At 45.7% G+C, this 17528-nt stretch overlaps 1 protein-coding gene across 1 annotated transcript in view; it reads left to right on the forward strand.

Annotated features, from left to right (window-relative positions):
* Nucleotides 1-17528, forward strand: part of LOC147902266 (SNARE-interacting protein KEULE-like) — a 107091-nt gene that overhangs the window by 16464 nt on the left and 73099 nt on the right. The window contains exon 4 of the mRNA XM_087374837.1: nt 4723-4801. Coding sequence (XP_087230963.1) covers nt 4723-4801 — 79 coding nt within the window. The remainder of the gene's footprint in view (nt 1-4722; nt 4802-17528) is intronic.

The raw sequence follows: 17528 nt of genomic DNA on the forward strand, positions 1-17528 counted from the left end.
ATGATGAAACTACCTCGACAGGGGACTCATCAAATGCGAACTGCTCCTGGTGCATGACGGCTCGAGATGTATTGAAGATCATAACCTTGGTTTTACCGAAGTTGACCTTCAAATCATGACACTCACAAAAGGACTGTAGTGCATCAAGGTGTCTCTGGAGCCCCTTTGCTGAGGAAGACAAGAGAGCCACGCCATCTGCGTAAAGCAATATCTGGATCAGTGTGTCCGCGAGAGAGCAACCTACCCCCCCGTGTCTGCATCACTGTCTCGAGCTCGTCAATGTAGAGGCCAAACAAGGTAGTTGATAATGGACACCCTTGTTTGACCCTGATAGTGCTCATGATCTCGTCTGTCCATCCAGATCCTGTTCGGACTTTGCTTGAAGCTTGCTCATAAAGTGCTATGACAGCCCAAATGATCTCCTGGTCGCAACCTAAATCCTATAGGCGTCGTATGAGACGGGCTCTCGGAACTGTGTCAAATGCCTTGCGAAAATCCACAAAGCAACAGTAAACCCTCTGCTTCCGTGCCCTCGCCTCCTCAATGATACATCTGAGCGCGAGAATGTGGTCCATGGTTCCATGATCACGCCTGAAACGGGCTTGTCCTGTCACTCTAAGTCCTCGACACTCCACAAATCTGCTGAACTCAGAATCGAGTATTGATGCATAAATCTTGGACATGACATGTCCAATCATAATGGTCTTGTAGTTCTCCGGGCTCATGGGATCCCCTGCCTTGTGAATGGATGAGATAGTGTTAATGGTCTAGGTGCGTGGAAACCCCAAGCAAAAAGTTTCATTAAATAGCTTTGCTAAGATCGGGGCTAGGAGGTTAATCTCATATGCAATGAACTGAGTGCATAGTCCCTTATGATCCTTCGCTTGGCCATTATGAAGTTTCATCATGGCATCCTTTACCCCCCCCCTAGTGAAGAGGGTGCAGGATGTGGGGCGTGACATATGTGATAGGTTAGGGATTGGCTGATTTGGGATATCATAGAGTGGGCGTGCATAATCAAACCACACCTGAGTGTCAGTGAGTGGTGAGGGGGACCGTCCCTCTAGAAATCTCCGCCAAAAGTCCGTAGAGTTGTTACTGAACAGAATGTTCAGTAGCTCCTCGTCGTTTCGGCACACAAAGTCAAGTTTCTTCGTGCGTACCAGTCGAGTACCAGTCGACGGTACTCGCGTAGTGTCTCTGGTTTGCTCGGAAGATTGTTTTTGGTTTTGAATCTAAGCTGATGGTGTAAAGCCTTACACTCATCATCGTATCAACTATTACAGGTTATGGTCCCAGGTGGTGGTGGGCAGGTGGAGTGGGTGGTGTGGGGGAAGGGGTGAAGAGCAGCTTCGTGTAGTGAGCGGGTGACTAGGACAGCACGATTCTCTAATAGGGGTATAAAGTCAGACGGCCAGAGTAAGTAGTTGAGTGATCGCGATCAAAGCGTATATCATGGTAGGTGGAGTAAGAACTCAATGGGATAGAACGTGCTGTGCGGCGGGGGGTAGAAATGCTAAAGAAAAGATAGGTATGATCAGCCCCTAAAGGGAGAGATGTGAAGGCAGGGGATTCCATGATGGCAAGGGATCCCATGATGTAGTCCACAACACTGAAGCCTCCCCCATGTGGAAAGCACGTGAAGCCACCTGATGCGGGCCATGTGTTAAGACCATTATAAATAATGAGATGCTGAGGTCTAATAGGGCTTGCCCATAAGATGTGAACGGTTCTCATTTGTCAGCTGAAACTCATAGCATACCTGCCTCCTCAAGGTCAATGTCTGGCAGTAGAGTGGAATCATCCCTGAAGTTCAGGAGTGGTGCCTTACGAGTGCCTGTCCTCGCGTTGAAGTCCCCAACTAGGAGGACTTCTCCGCGGCTAGAGAAATCAACGATGGACTGATAAAGAGCAGCAAACGGTGATGTCTCATCCTCCCCTCGAAAATCTCTGGCAAAGCGGGAGGTCTCGGGGGAGAAGTAGCAAACTGCAATAAATAGATTACGGCTGTCCATGTGCTGAATCCAGATCGAGAGAAACCTGGAATATGTATCTCTCTGCTCCATTGAGATGGCTCCCAAAAGTGTGGATTTGTAAAGGACTGCGACTCCTCCTGACCCTCGAACCCCTTCTGTATCCCTCGTCTCATCTTTGTAGGCAAACTCCCATGTATACCCGTTGACTATTCGTAGTGGGCGCTCTGGACTCTGATGTGTCTCTATATAAAAGACTATGTCGTGACCTGTATAGGATTCCGAGAAGTTCCTTGGTTCTGACCATAAGGTACTATTATAGTTCCAGATGGTGGAGGATAGGGTCGCGGATGAGTGAGTCTCATAGACCCCGCCTCCCTATGCGGGAGGAGAGGTGGGTGCCCGACGGGGGCCTGGAAGGAGTCGTCCATCTCGTACTACTGTCCACTTCCCCTCCTTGCGGGCCTGATCCCGCTGATGCAACAGAAAGCGCCTCTTCTCATAAGGCTGACCTACGACGTAAAGCCGAAAGTCGTGCATGGGCATCATGGAACCGTATGATAAGGGGCTGCTCTCGGTTGGGGTCCCTCCCAACCAACCATGCTCTCTCAATCCTGTGCTCAGTCGCCCCTAGAGTAGTGGCCACGAAGGCCGTTGCATCTGCCATTGGTATAGCCTCAGTGCGTGGGATCCCACGTACTCTGATGTTGAGAGCCTTGCTGGTTCTCTGCTGCTGTTGCAGGAGGGTAGCCGAAACGGTTACCCTTGCAGGTTCTCGTTTGGCTACGTCGACCCATTTGGACATCTCCTTGATGGCAGATTGCATGCTCGCAATCTATGCCTCCACAACTGGGGTGCTCCCTGGGACTGTACGTGTAGCAGTGACCACCTGTCGGAGCTGCGAGATCTCCTGTCTGAGCCCTTGAATAAGATCAGTCTGGTCTCGGATAACCTGAGACTGCTCCTGTATGAGACGCGCCTGCTTCTGTGCGAAGCGTGACAGCTCCCTCTCGCGCTCTCAGATGCTATGAATCTCCATCAGCAAGTTCTCCCAAGCCTCTCATGGGTGAGCTCGTCCATGCTCTAGCGGAAATTGAAAGGACTGTGGCATGAAAGTGTAAGTATGAGACTGGAGGTTGGGTGATGACTGGGTGAGATGGGTGCGGTATGGAGTGATAGTGGCCTGGAGGAGGCGATCCCGGCAGGGTGTGGTAACGTGGGCTGACTAAGAGGCAGAGGGGAGAAAAAGGTCGAGTAGTGCGGAATAGTGTATGACCCCTCCCAAGTAGGTGTCATAATCGGAGAGAGAACTATAGCAGGAGAAGAAGGGAGAGATGGAAGAGATGGTGTCAGTGACAACCCCTCTATCTTAGGGGAGGGTGGAACAATCGATGTCATGGGTAGGGGTATATCAGAGCCAGTAGCTGTAACTGTAGAGGCTATGGACGGAAGTGGAGCTGAAACTGGAATTGGAGCTGACGTTGAGGCTGGTGCTGAAGCTGAGGATGAGGATGTAGCTGAGACCAAAGCTGAGACTGAAGCTGAAACTGAAGCTGAAGCTGAGACTGAAGTTGAGGCAGAGGTGGACCCCGCCTTTGCTTTGCTTTCAACTCTAAGTCCACTGCGGTTGTAGCGTGTGTTCACATCCTCGAGTTTCATATGTTTTTTTTTTTGGCTTTGTTGTCATCTTTCTTGGCGGTTTTATCCGTATCTTTGCCACCTTTCCCCATTTCGTTTGACTGACCCGTGTTCGGTGCGGGTCTTAGTGTAGGAGTGGGAGCGGGATGAGCCCCCCCCCCCCCCCCCCCCCCCCCCCACACACACACACACACATGACAGGAGGTACCCCCAGGGGGCTGACAAAAGGTGGGGAGCGGGAGAGCTCAATGGAGGGGGCAGAAAGCGGGGTTGTAGGTCAGGGCGGAGGAGAATGGGTGAATGTGGAGGGGAATGGAGGAGGAAGGAGTGGTGATAGGATAGGATAGGATAGGGCGGGGGGGGGGGCGGGGCGGGGGCTGAGGGGTGGTGGCGAGGCTAGCTGAGGGTAGGCAGAGGAGGTTGGGAGTGGCGAGGGTAGGCGGGAGAGGCCAAGCGGGAGGGTGGCGCTGCACGGGCAGAGCAGCCGGCTAGAGGAGGAGGCTGGGGGGAGCTAGGCGGGCAGGAGCAGGCGGGCAGCAGCAGCAGCAGGCGGGGCGGGCAGCAGCGTACAAAGGCAGAGCCAGCAGGCGGGGCGGGGCGGGGCAGAGTGGGCAGAAGCAGGGGAGGAGCAGCGAGCAGAGGCGGGGGAGGAGCAGCGAGCAGGCGTGAAAGTACCCTGAGGTGGTTTTAGACTATAAGTGAAGAGATGAGTTGAGGAGACTTGAGCTATAAGATTGCCACCATGTATAAAAATAGAGAGAGAGAGAGAGAGAGAGAGAGAGAGAGAGAGAGAGAGAGATTAACGTCTGCAGCAAGCCTCACGGGCCTATGAGATAAAGCACACACAAAAACGATAAACACCAAACATCAGTTATAGACTGAAGTCTGAGAGTCTCTTGGAAGTATTAATGTTTGCAGAGGTCTCATGGCCTATTAGATAAAGCACACACAAAAACGATAAACACCGAACATCTGTTATAGACTGAGACTCTCTTGGAAGTGCATATACCACTCCCAAAGTTATTATAGATTAGCTACGATATAGTACAAAAGATAATCGGCCTGCATTACATCTGTGGTCTTTTAATTGTTTCTTTTATTTTGATTGCAGTGGTAGAGGACCTAAATAAACGCAGACAACCATTACCAGCACTAGAAGCTGTGTATTTCATCCAGCCTAAACGAGAAAGGTAATGCTTTGCAGAAAACTCATGCATTAATATTATTTCTCATCATGAGTAAGGGATCTTTGCATTCTATAAATTATGTGTTAATGTTTGAACCACGTGCACGTGCGCGCCATCTCACATCTCTCTTTACGACACAAAACCTCTATGTGTGTGTGTGTGTTTTCTGTTTCTTTCTTTCTTTTTGCTATCAAATTTTGTCATTTGGTTGGATTTCAAAGCTTAGTAAGCACTGCGTTTACCCAAGCCATTCCAAAATCTTCAGAAACCTAGATGGCAGCTTATGCTTTGTAGTGATGAGAACATAAGCCACGTTTTCTAGCTTCTATTTTTATTTTTAAAATTTACACTGTGTGAGCTCCCGGGCTATTCTATCGGTCTTCCGCTGTGTGTACCCTCTGTTGGTCCATTTCTAAAACACTCTGGACTCTTTGGAAAGATAGAAACTACAAAGTCTTTGGTGATCCTACATTTTTTATTTTTCTTTTCTTTCGTTGCTCCTTGCAGCAATCTCTCTTTGATTGTCTGCAAACTCATTACATAGACTCTGATGTATACTTGTCCTATAGTGAGATTTTCTCTTGATGTACTTTTCAGCTTCCCAATTTGGCACAGCTCCATCAAAATATAAAGCATGTGTGTGTGTGTACATACATACACTAAAAATATTTTCTTAATGTAAATACAATGGTTTCACCTCACAAAACAGTGTGTACATACATACGTTTATGCACTCACACACACCCCTTCATACGATTAGAATATGACTAATCTTACGAATTTTACTTCTTTAATAAAGAAGGGAGTTTAGAAACCCAGTATAGCTGCTTATGCTTGGGCACTGACGATGACATAAGTGTTGCTTTGCTTGCTAAGTATGTCTTCCTTTTGTTTTTCATAAAAGTTTTTGTTTACCTCTTTTTTCTTCTCTTTCATTTTCTCTTTTATATTCTTTGTAGATTTTTGATCTTTAGAACAACAAAAAATCTAAATTTGTATGATTGGACTTATTCTAGTCTTACAAAGGTATATATAAGTTTGTAAATGACTTTGGACAAAATTATTAATAGTGAGTAAAAGCAAAGAAACAAGGAAATTGTGGGAGTGGAATCACGAACTTACTAACTTAATGTGCATCACATAGATGTGTAGACTCATCAATAGACAACGAACTAGCCAGATATAGAAAATATATTTCCGTCCAAAGCTATGGACACAATACAAAAGAGATAGATCCAGAGTCCCACCAATGGTGTGGTCCTTTGATCTTACCACAAGGTACTTCTACTATTTGCCGGATATCTCTAGACTCGAGCCTGCGTGCTCCACCTCGAGCGTCTGTAGACTTTCTGTCCTGAATGATCCTCTCCACCTTACTGCCTGTGTACAGCCTAGGTAGGCAGCCCTCTGTGAGCTAAGTCTGCAGCTCCTCAGCCCAGTTCACCTTCTGGTCATAGGGGCAATTGGTGCTGCTCTGCTGCTCCTTCCTACTCCCTCAAGTGCTGCTGCAAAAGATGATTTGCGAGGGCCTAGAGCCCTTCCTTTTATAGGCCCAAAGGCCTGCTATAAAAACCAACCAGCCAGCATCATCATGGCTAACCAGATTAGCTGACCAGTTTGCTTGCTGGCCGACCAGGTTGTCTGGTCCAACCAGCCCTTTATAAGGGCCCTTGCCAGGCCTTTTTGGGCTGCTGCCAGGCTGCCCTTTGCTGCAGCAGTTCGCCATCAACAGGCCCTTTTGCAGGCCATAGACCTGCCTAGATACCTGTCCAACTGCTGCGCCACTTTCTTGCCTCTGTCTGGAGCTCCAAACAGCCACTGATCTGCTCCTGGATCTGCTTCTTCCAGTTGCCTTATCCATAGTGCTGATCCATACTCCCAAGTGGCTCCAAGTACTTCTCTAGATGTGCTGCCCACATGACAGCCATGCTGCTGTCCATGTGGCAGCCCCCGTCTCTCTTTTTCTGTGGGGTACTGCCCATGTGTCAGCCCCCTCTCCATGTTCTTTCCTCTGGGCATGCTGCCTAGATGGCATCCAAATAGATGCCCATGTGGCTGCTCTTGCCCTAGTTCCACCTCCCCCATGCTCTCCTCATATGGGGGCTTACAGATGGGGAGGTGACCTTTCCAATATAGAGTGCCCAGTAGCGAATCCAGGAAAAGAACAACTCAAACTCTGGTCGGCGAGGGTAAACTGTTGGCGAAGGAGGCCCAAGAAGTCAATGGTGTTGGGGTAGTGCCAAAAAATATGAGATAGACTCACTCAAAGCCAAACAACGATGACAATAGATGGAGCAATGCGTCGTCGTTGGCGTGCTAGAAGCTGTCCAAATGGGAGAACCCCCAACAGAATGCGCCATCAAAATACTTGTAGAAGAGGGACTTGTTGGAAATAGATGATAGAATCACTCACACCTCACACTCCCGATCTAGCTCATACAACACTCAAAGAGACGGAGAGAGAGATAGGACAAAAACTCAGTTATATTCCTCCACAAAAGTGGGCAGACAAAAGCTCAAGGATGAGCACAAAGGACAGCAAGGAAGCTGTCAGCAAGAACTAAGTATTCTCCTCTACCTGTGTGCTTGCCCGGTGCAAGGCAGGTCAGTGCTGGTGATGGAGAATGAGGGGGGAATGAAGCCCCTTCTATAGGAGGGCCTGGGGCCCTGAAACTGACCGACCAGGCCAGTCTGCTGCAGCCGACTGAACTGACCTGGTCAAGGCCCCTTTTGGGGCTGAATCTGGGCCGACCAGACCTGGCTGGTCTGGCCTATAAATAGGCCTCCTTTGTGGGCCTTTTGCTGCTGCTGGCTTGTCCTGGTACTGCTCCATGTGCACCCGTACAATGTTGGCGCAATCTTCTTGCTGGCGTAGTGCTCCATGCAGCTAGGTAACCTCAGCCCCTTTCCCCTACAGTCTCCTGCCCCCTTGTCCCCTCCAATCGGGGGTTCACAGGTGGGGCAGTGACATTTCTAACACCCCCTCTCAATGACACAAGTGTGGGCCAATCCCCATGCGTCGAATGAGGTGCTCCATCTACTCCCTAGGAAGCGCCTTCGTGAAGACATCTGAGATGCTGTCGTTGGTCGTTGGATTGCTTTGTCAGTTCTCCACCACACCCAAGAAGGCCTATTGGAACGCAGGTATGAGGGTGCTAAGGTACTTGAAGGGTACCTGCACGTATGGCATCACTTATACGAGAGGCATTGAGTTGGGAGGTTTCTGCGATAGTGATTGGGCAGGTGATATTGTTACATGGAGATCGACTTCTGGATATTGTTTCTTACTCTCATCAGGAGGTGTGCCATGGCTGAGTAAGAAACAACCTACTGTCTCCTTTCATCTACAGAGATGGAGTATAGGGCTGCTTGTACAGCGGCATGCGAAGCATCGTGGCTCAAGTGGATCTTGGAGGACATGAATGTGGCCCAAGAAGATGCGACGGTGGTCATGTGCGACAACCAAAGTTGCATAGTGATCGCCAACAACCTGGTGTTTCACACACAGACGAAGCACATTGAGGTCCACTACCACTTTGTTCGAGAACTCATCGACGAGGAAGTCATAGAGTTGATGTACTGCAGGTAAAGCAAACTCCCACCAAGCATCGATACAGAGATGAATCAACCGGTTGAGATGGATCACGCACACTCAGCTTCAGACCAGTTTCCATGGGAGTCACTCCTGCTTTGCAATTTTCCATCTGAAAACGTTTGAGCAGTTCCCTGCAATATTTCTCCTAAGAAATAAAGATAGAGATCTTTCCATGCTTCACCTCAATCCCAAGAAAGTAGTTAAGTATGCCTAAGTCAATCATCTAGAACTCCTCCATAAGAAGTCTTTCACAGGGCATGACCAGTTATCCCCCACAGTGACCTTGGAATCGGGTTGTGTACCTTCCATGGTTTTGAACCACTCCTCCTTATTGGACATGTGCTTTGAAGCTCCACTGTCCACATATCAACCTTTCTCTCCTTCACTAATTGCATAAGCGGAGCAGTACTCAGTGATGATGAAGAGAGCGCTGGTTGTGATGTTTGCCGTTTCGGTCTTTGGCTCCTCCTTGGACTTGGACTCCTTTTCCTTAAGATCCGCCTCCTTGTGGCACTTTAGGAGAATGACCAAGCTTCTCATAGTAGAAGCACTTCATCTACCTCTTTTTCTTCACATCCTCACGTAGTTCAAAGAAATGTGAAACGTTTCAAAAAAACAGGGGGCGTTTCAAAAATTCAGTTTGTATATTGGGGTCTTAAAAAATGCAAATTTTATGCCCTGCATACAAATAGTATGCTGAAACTATGCAAACTAAGCTAGAAAATCACAAATTGCCTTCATACAATGCCTATAATGCCCAATGATTTTGGAAGTACTCTAACCTGTAAGTTGTTACTAGCTAGTCTTTAAAATTAGAGTGTGAGCTTTGAACTTTCAAAATTAGTAATATAGAGACTAGAGTCTAGATTACAAAGTTTAAATTTCAAACTTTTAACTAAAGTTTACTGAAATATTAATAGCTTTGATTTAGGTTAGTACAAGTAAAGGTACTCCACGTTTCATTGGTTGTATGAAACAGACAACACATCTCGCATTCTGCTTCTTCAACATCAACTGTACAATCTGGACATGAATGAGGCGGACAATGTGCATAACCATCTGACAAAAGTCAGGGTGGTAAGGGACCAGCTCGTGGCAGTTGGTCAGAAGGTAGACTCAAGTCATCTAGCATTGCTGACTAATACACAAGCTACCTTGCAATTTTAAGAGTTTCGTGACTACGGTCACTGCAGGACAGAGGACCAAGCCTCTCACCTTCGAGGAGCTTGGGCCTTTACTATTGCAGGAAGAGGCTCGAGAAAAGCTATTTACTCAATTGTACGAGAAGGCTCTCCTGGCAAGGGACAAGCCCGGCAAGGGTAAGTTCAAAGACTCCAAGAACAACAGCAAGACCGAGGATGCATAGTCACAATGAAACGTGACACTTTTCATTGGTAACGAAACGTTTCGAAACTTGCAACATGTTTCGAAATGTTTCATTGATCCTTCAGAATAGCCCACTCCTCTACAGACGTCTCGGTCATCTGGATATGCAGAAGAAGAGAGTCTGTCGTGGTTCCGATGATTAATGCTAGGGAGTGGGCATCTCTGTCTTCCCAATTCTCAAGCTCCTCTCCATCCACTGGAATGAGAATCTTCCCCTTGCTGTCCAGCATATCTTCCGGCTTTGCCTTGACCCCCATTGTCAACTTCCACAACTTCCGAGCTTCTAAATGGCTCCGGATTTTCACCTTCCAGATCGGGTAGTTCGACCCGTCTAGCTTCCCTTAGCTTCCCTGACTCCCCGAAGTTTGGGATGGTGAATGAGAGAAATCTGGAGGAGGAGGAAGGAAGAGAAGGGGCTGAAGAGGCAACAGTAGCATCCTTGTCCTCCATCCTTGCTGTAATAATGAACAACAAACTGAAAACTGAATTTGCACTAGAGAACTTGACCGTGCAGCAAACCTGAGTGTCGATTGGAGTCGCGTACTTGCTGAGGTACTCCGTTTTAGAGCTGTAAACCTTGCTGTGATACCATGTTGGAAATAGAGGATAGAATCACTCACACCTCACACTCCCGACCTAGCTCATACAACACTCAAAGAGACGAAGAGAGAGATAGGACAAAAACTCAGTTATATTCCTCCACAAAAGTGGGCAGACAAAAGCTCAAGGATGAGCACAAAGGACAGCAAGGAAGCTGTCAGCAAGAACTAAGTATTCTCCTCTACCTGTGTGCTTGCCCGGTGCAAGGCAGGTTAGTGCTGGTGATGGAGAATGAGGGAGGAATGGAGCCCCTTCTATAGGAGGGCCTGGGGCCCTGAAACTGATGCCAGTCTGCTGCAGCCGACTGAACCGACCTGGTCAAGGCCCCTTTTGGGGCTGAATCTGGGCCGACCAGACCTGGCTGGTATGGCCTATAAATAGGCCCCCTTTGTGGGCCTTTTGCTGCTGCTGGCTTGTCCTGGTACTACTCCATGTGCCCCCGTACAATGCTGGCACAATCTTCATGCTGGCACAGTCCTCCATGCAGCTAGGTAACCTCAGCCCCTTTCCCCTACAGTCTCCTGCCCCCTTGTCCCCTCCAATCGGGGGCTCACGGGTGGGGAGTGACATTTCTAACAACCTTGGAATGCCAAATCTGACTCAATCTTTAACTTTATATAAAGAGGACGCTGTAATTTGGGACAGCTTTAAAGGACGAATGGATGAGTGTGATGAAAGAAGAGTCCAATGCTGAAGTCTGTCCTGAAGCTCCAGAGGAGGTACTTGCTGAAAAGGTAGACGCATACGAGTAATAGCCTGCCATACAGGATGATAATGCATCCTTAAACCATACTTTCCAGCAGCCAAAGAGAAGCAAAGGAGAAGCCATCATCGTGAATGACTTGAGCCACAGAAGAGATCCCTTTCGAATTAAGGAAATATGAGTGTTGGGGCTCCTGCAAAGCCAACGGTGGGGAAAAAACCCATGACCAATGGATTCTCTCAGCTCTCAAAGAATTACCCTGCTACGATTCACGGCCATGCCAAGCCAAATATGCTTCCAATAATCCAAAAACATTCGAGAAACAAGATGGCAACCTTTGACCTTGACTTCAATACGACCCAAAAGAAAGTCCCATTCAGTAGGTTGCGAGTAACACACACACACACACACACACACACACATTTTTTGAAAAAAAAGTGAAAACTTTGAATGCTTTATATTACATGATAGCTATCCAGAAAAAACTGGCAAGCCGCAATATTACATTAAGCGAAAATGTCCATGTAGGACAAATATACATCCTAATCTATGCAGTGTGTTTTCAAACAATCAAAGAGCGATTGCTGCAAAGAATGACGGAAGAAAACAAAAGTAGAAGAAACTGGATCACCAAAGACTCTGTGGTTTCTAGCTTTCCAGAGAGTCCAGAGTGCCCAATAGCGTACCCAGGTAAATAACAACTCAAAAGCCGGCCATCTAGGATAGATCCCAAACAACAAGAAAAGCTTGCCAAAAGAAGCGTGAGAATATCGCATTCTCAATCTGTCTTGGAGGATGCCCAAGAAACTCTATGTCTCAGGACAATGCCAAAAGATGTGAGATATTGATTCTCTTGGAGCTCAACACCGATGACAGATAGCTGGAGCAGTACGTCTGCAAGATAAAAGCTGTCGAGATGGAACAACCCCATCCAAAACACGCCATAGAAAGACCTATTGGTGTAATTGAACCTTGGAGTGCCAAATCTGTTTTAATCTCTTTGTCCACCATTTGATTGGATGGTGTAAAGCCCAAATCTGATTGGCCCTGTCCGACGCCCAGCAGGTGATAGCAGAACTTTATATAAAGAAGAGATTGTTATATGAGACAGCTTCAAGGACGGATGGACGAGTAAAAAGGAAGAAGAGTCCAATCCTGAAGTGTGTCTTGAAGTTCTAAAGGACGTACTGGCTGAAGCATTCGAGTAATAACTTGCCATACCGGATAGTGCATGCCCAACCATATTTTGCAGCAGCCAAAGGGAAGGATAAACGAGTGCTGTCTTTCTTAATAACGTCAGCCATATTTGAAATCCCTTTTGTATTAAGAAAATAAGAGCGCCGAGCCTCTTGCAAGGCCAAGGGAGGAGAAAAAACCCGTGACCAATGGATGCTCTCAGCTCACAAAGAGTTACCCTGTAAAAAGTCTCTTCCATTCCATTCCAAGTGTGAAAGAATATGCTTCCAATCTAGAAACATCTGAGAAACCATAGGGCAACCTTGATTTTGCCTTCAATGCAGCCCAAAAGAAAATCCCATTGCGTGGGTTGCCAAAAACCAAAAGCAAGAGTGGTGATGTGAACAAGTAAAGAGCGCATCATAGCAGCCCAAGGCTGATCATCTTGAAGAAACTGAAGCATCATTTTGCCTTTGTAAGCTAAAATGTGCACATGAATATTAAGAATATTCATCCCTCCATGCAATTTGGGTGAGCATAATCTACCGCAAGCTTTTCCTGCCATGCTTTGACCCTGTTTTGACCTTGCTTCGATCGCCAAAAAATTTCCATAATGGTGGACATGAAGGAAGACAGATCCCCCATAGTGAAAAATATCAATGGCAAATAAAACTGAATATAGGCCACCAAGATAGACTGAACAATGCGGAGACGGACATGCAAGGGCCAAGTAGCCAAGTTCCAATATTCCAAAATTTTCTTCAATTTAGCAAGAACCCAATCAATCTGTTGACGGTGAGTAATGCTCCAACCCAGAGGATATCCAAGATGACAAATCAAGTGAGTTGGTGGAACAATTTTTCCCGGCTAGAGCATTCTTTGCCAATTCTTAGAGTGCAATGGCAACAGACGGGATTTCTGAAAATTAATGTGAAGTCCAGCAGCCCCCCCCCCCCCCCCCAAACCTTTTTTTTTGGTGAAACCACTGTCACACACACACATTGCTTTTACAAAAAAATGTGCGTGTTTGTTCGTCGTTGCTGGAGAGATTGTTTGTCATTGATGAAGTCTCTTCAAGATGCACATTTTCTTGGAGACCTTCGTCTGGCCTAGTTAGAAGGTTTCTATCAGTGTTTATAGTCTTCAGTAATAGATGTCCCACTTTGGGACAGCTATGAATGTACATTCTTCCTAATGAAATGGTTTTTTAAGAGAGAGAGAGAGAGAAGAAGAAGAAGAAGAAGAAGAATATATTATCGTCCTCTGAAGACCAAAACCGGCCTATGGGACCTGGGCAATACAATATCACAAGTACATGAAAGCTCCTCCCGAAGATGGGAGGGTGGAAAGAGAAACCACCTTCTAGGATTCAGGTGGATTCCTATGCTTGAAGAGCTTATACACAAATGTTCCTAAAGCTGAAGGTGACCCTTTATGCAGCAAATCAGCCAGTTTGTTATGTCCCTCAAGGAGGTGATTGAACTCTTCCCTAATGTGTGCATAGTGAGGGCATATCATTACCATGTGTTCTTCTGTTTCAACCATACCTTGATCACATAGTTGGCATATTCTACTCTCCCTTGGCATCTTTTTCCATCCCCCTGTTTCTATTTGCAGCTGGTGTGATCGGGTGCGAAGTGAGGCTAAAGCCCTCCGTTTATGCACTGCTATAGGTGTACATATGTACTTCTGCGTTGTTGTCTCCCTTCCTGTATAAATTGACCAATATTCGGGGTTGATATATGTGCGATAGTACTCAAATTTATCTTTGTTTTCTGCTGTTTGCCATTTCCTGTGTAGTGCATTCAGCAGGTCATAATGAAAAGCCTCTTCATCAATCTCCTCTGAAGAGTAGTTTAAATACTCTTCTACTTCCCACTTCTTGAACCATTTTTTTAGGTCCTGTGCCCATCCGGATGTCAAAATCTTGCCCTTGTTTGTCTTTTGAAGCTTCTGACTTTCATTCCATGCTCTCTTTGGTAGCCTTTCATTATCCATGCACTTGACCTTTGTGATGTATGTGAGTACTCTCTTCAGAGCATGTAGCTCTATGGGTATACATCCTGTCTCTAGGAGTAACAAAGAGTATGGTGTAGTAGCCTTGATGCCCAGGTGCCTCCTAATGAAAGACTTTTGCATTTTCTCTATCTCATTCCACGTTGATGGAGATATACTCCCACCCCATACCTCTACTCCGTAGAGTACTGTCTGTATCACATATGCCCCAAAGATCATATTTTGTACTTGCCACCTTCTCGTATTGCTATTGTTGCACTCATTTTCAAATTGGAAGTATTTTGCCCATCCTGCATCAAGTCTCCGTTGCACAGAGCTGTTCCATCTATTATTGGCGGGGATTTCAATACCCAAGTATTTGAATGAGTGCACTGTCTCAATGGGTTGTCCTTTATATAAGATTTGGAGGGGGCTTCTTGGCTGTATAGTCTTGACTATCATGAGTTTAGTTTTGTTGACATTAATAGCCATCCCACTCTCTGCACAAAATATGCTGAAGATATCCATCATTTTTTGCATCTTACTTTCACTATCAGTGAAAACAACCACATCATCTGCGTAAAGAAGCAACCAAATCACGAGACCTGCTAGATGAGGGCTGTATAACTCATCTTTACATGCTTCTTCATTCACCAACTCCTCAAGTCTATCAATGCATAGGCCGAACAAAGTGGGTGAGAGCGGACATCCTTGTTTTACCCCCATATTACTATAGAACTCTTGTGACATCCCATCCTTACATTTTAGTTGACATTTTACTTTCTCATAAAGTCTAAAGACAGCAAACCTTATTTCCTCGGGCACCCCTATGCATTCCATTCTCTCCCATAGCACATCCCTAGGCACTGTATCAAATGCCTTCTTAAAGTCGATGAAACAACAGAAGAGTGGCTTCCCCTTGAGGCGGCTTTCCTCCATCAAAACTGGAAGAGTGACTAGGTGATCCACTGTACAGTGTTTTGGTCTGAAACCAGCTTGTCCCATTGCTCTTTTATTTTCATTCTCTGCCCAAGCACTCAATTTTGCCTCTACTATTGTGCTATATAGTTTGGCTAGAGTGGAACATACCATAATTGTTTTGTAATTTGTTAATTGATTGCGGTCACCCCCTTTGTAGATTGGTTTGATCCAATTCTCTTGCCATTCTGTTGGGAAACCATGCATCAAAGTCTGATTTAGTGCCATTGCTATGTGCCTGATTTAGAGAGAGAGAGAGAGAGAGAGAGAGAGAGAGAGAGAGAGAAATACTGGATCTCACTAAACTAAATACTGAAGGATTAAATTAATGGGATAATTTCAATTCTCGTAACATCCCTCTTGCTTGAAATCGCAATTGTCCTCAATTGCGTGACAAAAAAGTAGTCAATAAGTCAGGGTATTGGCGAAAATATCACTCGGGCATCCAGTTAGCATCCTCAACGGGGTGGTTCTTAAATGTTAGAAGATAAATAGGATACGAGTTTTCACGTCTCGTTTGAGTGATTTGTTGATCAATGATCTAGTCTGGCTCTAAAAGCTGGGTATCTCCTTAAAGCAATGGCGCATCGTCTAAAATAGGTCGAACTGGTGGGTCTCCATGGAAAGGTTTCAGGAGGTGCACATGAAAAGAATTATGAATTTTTCAATCGGGTGGTAATTCGAGCTGATAGGCATTGTCATTAATGCGCTGTAAAACTTTAAAGGGACCGTATGATTTAGGGGCAAACTTAACTACAGGTTGTGTCTCAATACTCTAAAGTCTGCGCTTCTCAATACGTAACGTAACTAGGTCACCTTCAGCAAATACAACTTTTTTTCTACCCTTGTTTGCACGTGCAGTATACACAGCTTGAGCATGCTCTTTATTTTTTATGACAGTAGCCAAAATGCTAGAGAAATCTTCAGTAAATTGATCAGCAGCCTCTACTTAGTGCTTAAGGCGGGTCAATGGAGTAGGAATGGTCTTTCCATAGACAATTTGGAATGGAGATTTGCCTGTAGCAGAGTGCGTAGTGTTGTTGTAGGCAAATTGTAATATGTGTATAAATTTGTCCCAGTTGCTTGGCTAACTAGACACGTAAGCACGTAACATGTCACAAATAGTATTTTGTGTGACCTCAGTTTGGCTATTAGACTCGGGATGAAAAGCAATGGAAAAATCTAACTTCGTACCAAGATTGTCAAAGAGTGCAGTCCATAAGTTACTACACTTTTGGAAGGCCATGGTGTATAAAGATGTCCTTGATGAACAAATGAGCAGCCTAAATTGCGGTCAAGGTCTTCTTACAAGGAATAAAGTAAGCCTGCTTGCTAAATCTATCAATGATAGTCCAAATCATATCAAAACCTGAGCTAGTTGTAGGAAATTTAGTAATAAAGTCCATAGAAATCTGCTCCCATGGGCCATCAAGAATTGGTAAAGATATAAGTAAACCTTGATATTTGCCCTTGTAGCTCTTGACTTTTTGACAAATAAGACATTATGCAACAAAAGTTGCAACATCGACTTTAAGCTTAGGCCAGAAAAAATCTTGAATTACAGTCTAATACGTAGCAGCAACGCCTCTATGTCCCATGTAGGGTGGCTGATGTAGCTCTTCTAGTACCAAGCGTCGAAATGGTGCAGTGACACACAAGCACTTTTCGTAGAATAGACAATCATTATGAATGGAATATGAGGCCATAGGGGTGCTATTAACTTGCTTAATCTTATGCCAAATTTTTGAAAAGTCTCGATCAGTAGAATAGTCCGCCTTCATAGGCTCGAAAGGGTCTCCCACGATGACTGAGATATTATTTATGCTAGGTCGACGGCGCAGTGCATCGGCAACTACATTGTCTTTGCCTGGTTGATATTGGATCATCGGTTTAAAGTTGTCAATAAAGGCAATCCATTTAATGTGCCGATCCGAGATCACCGGCTGAGTAAGGAGATGTCTAAGACTCTGGTAATCAGTCTTAATGAGTAACTTGGAACCCATAAGATAGTGTTTCCACAGTTTAAGGGCATGCATCACAGCGGCTAATTCTTTATCATACATGGAATAGTGCACCACAACGGCTAATTCTTTATCATACATGGAATAGTTTAGCTCTTTTGGTTTTAATTTACGCAACTTGAATGCAATTGGATGGTTATCTTGCATGAGCACAGCCCCAAAACCTTGTCCACTAGCATCAGTAACCATGACAAAGAATGGTCTCGTAAAGTCTGCACGAGTCTTACGCAGTAGTTCGGTCAATGGATGTGTCTTGTGTGCAAAATTTCTAACAAA

Source organism: Dipteris shenzhenensis, chromosome 5 (genome assembly GCF_047967505.1).
Source record: "Dipteris shenzhenensis isolate YYH24624 ecotype China chromosome 5, Dip_SZ_1.0, whole genome shotgun sequence".
Classification (NCBI taxonomy): Eukaryota; Viridiplantae; Streptophyta; class Polypodiopsida; order Gleicheniales; family Dipteridaceae; genus Dipteris; species Dipteris shenzhenensis.